General features: G+C 36.7%; 1 protein-coding gene across 1 annotated transcript in view; it reads left to right on the top strand.

The window, feature by feature from the left end:
- The window catches only part of LOC143018820 (uncharacterized), a 24707-nt gene that overhangs the window by 16527 nt on the left and 5680 nt on the right, over window positions 1–2500 (top strand). The window contains exon 7 of the mRNA XM_076174397.1: window positions 1447–1615. Within this exon, the coding sequence (XP_076030512.1) occupies window positions 1447–1615 (169 nt within the window). The remainder of the gene's footprint in view (window positions 1–1446; window positions 1616–2500) is intronic.

Genomic DNA, 2500 nt, shown 5'->3' with positions numbered 1-2500 from the left:
TCAATGAAAAAAGCAAAGAAAAGATCTTATAAAAGAAGAAACCAGTACTCACATCTCCCAGTACATCAAACAAAAGAGCCTATCTGAGTTGAAGATGCAATAAAAGCAGAACCCAGAGCTACAAGCAGCTGGAAGCAGTTATCACAAGAGCAGCATTTGCTAGCAAGTTTATGTTTCACATTTTCCGCCATCAAAACCAATTTCCAGTCTTGCTGTCAGGGGTTTTTAACCATAAATAGGTAAAATTGAAAAAGATGAAGATGAAAGACACCACGAAGTGAGTGTGTCATCCGAATTTTGAAACCTGCGAGAACAAAAGTGAAGTTCTTTGTAGTCGCTCAGTTTTTGTTCAAAATGTTCAGAAATAAATCCTGTCAAGAGGCAGAGAAACCTGACCCTTTCGCCTCTCTCCACCGTGAAACTTGAGAGAGAGAGAGAGAGAGAGAGAGAGAGAGAGAGAGAGAGAGAGAGAGAGAGAGAGAGAGAGAGAGATCAACTCTGAAACTCAACACAAGAGTCACAGTCAAACAAAGAACAAATGTCATTTTCATTTAACGTACACATCTCTTTTTTCTCTCTTCCCTACAGAAACACAAAGAAATTTGAACTGGAATAAACACACGGGTACATATTAGAAAGAGCTGGTAATTATTTTGATGAAAAAACAACAACCTGAAACACCTTTGTTTCCACATTGTATTAACAGCAAATCATAAACACACTGACCCTCGTTGGAAAGAGGGAGAAGTTGTGCTGTTTAAAAAAAAACATTCAAACTCTCTTGGTTGATCAAGATAACATCTTAAAAGCTCCTGAATAATTTTAAAAACGCTAAATATATATTTCTGTCTATTGTTATAAGATTTTATTTGATAGAAAGAATGTCCAAATAATTTCTGAAAACAATATGGACAGATATTTTTTGTGTGTTTTATTGTTCATTTATCAATTTTCCAAATACAGAATTTTTTTTTGTCCAAATATGAACCTGAAAGCGGGATGGAGGTGAGAATCATACGCCAGGAGGAACTGATTAGCTTCGGCAGAAGCCGCCACCTTTGCTTACACAGTCACTGATGGGAAACGAAGAGTGGTGCGGGATTCGAACCCACAAGTAAATGAGTGCGATACCAGCACGCTTACGATGACGCCACCAGAGATAGTTTATATTTTTTTCTTTATCTTATTTATTTTTTGCTGGAAATCGGAGAAGAGTGTGGGATTCGAACCTACAACTAAGCGAAAACGTAACAGCACCTCTCCGATTGCGTCACCAGGGATGGTTTTATATATTTGATTAATTTTTTTCTATTCTATTTTATTTTGTTTCATCTAGTTTTTTTCTTATTTTATTTTTATCTAATTTTATTTATTTTATTCTATCTTCTATTTAATTGAATTAATTTTATTCTATTTTATTTATTCTGATTTATTTAATTTTCCTAGTGACATCTCTCACAATCGTCTAGAGGGTCTTCCGACAAACATTTTCAAGAAGCTTCTGAATCTGCACACTCTGCACCTGTCCAACAACATGATCCAGGGTCTCAGCAAGGAGCTCTTCTTCGACCTCGAGAACCTGGAGGATCTCGATCTCTCCGAGAACGTGATTCAAGTAAGCCAAACTCCGTGACCCGATATGCTCGATTCAAGGTCGCTCAGTAAAACAGGCTCGTTTCACACGACTTTTTGTCCTGCGCCGTCCACGACACGACGTCGTCGAGACCGCGACCACGTGTGAAAGCGTCCATAGACATCCGTGGTTATGTTAGAGCATGACGTCGTGTCGTGGGTGGTTCCATGACGAAGATTTGTTTTCTATTGGTTGATGTGACGCCACTTCCTCTGAAGTAAAATGACGTCAGAGAAGAAATGATAAATAAACATTCTATGACCTCTCTGTGGTGTTTATTTGTTTACCTGTATGTTTTATTTTAGGGGTATTTCTTTTGCATGATTATTCATATATTTGTTTAGCTGTCTGACGAGTTAAACACCATATGAGGACGGAGCCTTTATTTGTACGACGTTTCGCTTATTACAGCTTTTTCAAATACAAGTTGAGATACATATGCTTGAGATTATATAACTTGTACGTGAAAAAGCTGCAAAAAGCGAAACGTCGTACAAATAAAGGCTCCGTCCTCATATGGTGTTTAACTCGTCAGTCTTGTCGGTAACTGCCACTTTCATGAAAATTTGTTTATTTATTTATTTATCTATTTATCTATTCATTTACTTCTCTGTTTATATATTCATGTATTTGTATATCTATTTATTCATTGATTTGTTCATCTATTCATTTATAAATATATATTTTTTATTATTACTTTTTAGGGGCGGTTTAAGGTGACCAGGATCACCTAAGACTTCCTATTTATTTTCTAAACTCCTATGCCGAGGAAAACCCTTTCCATAGGAAAGGGTTTAATCCATCTCAGTTAAAACTCACTCACTACCGTCAAGCGGCTAAACTTAACCGAGAATAACTGAGTAAGGA

Source organism: Oratosquilla oratoria, chromosome 35 (assembly GCF_046742065.1).
Source record: "Oratosquilla oratoria isolate Oo_2021 chromosome 35, ASM4674206v1, whole genome shotgun sequence".
NCBI classification, from domain to species: domain Eukaryota; kingdom Metazoa; phylum Arthropoda; class Malacostraca; order Stomatopoda; family Squillidae; genus Oratosquilla; species Oratosquilla oratoria.
Note: the sequence above shows the minus strand (reverse complement) of the source record. Positions and strands in the feature narration are given on the sequence as shown.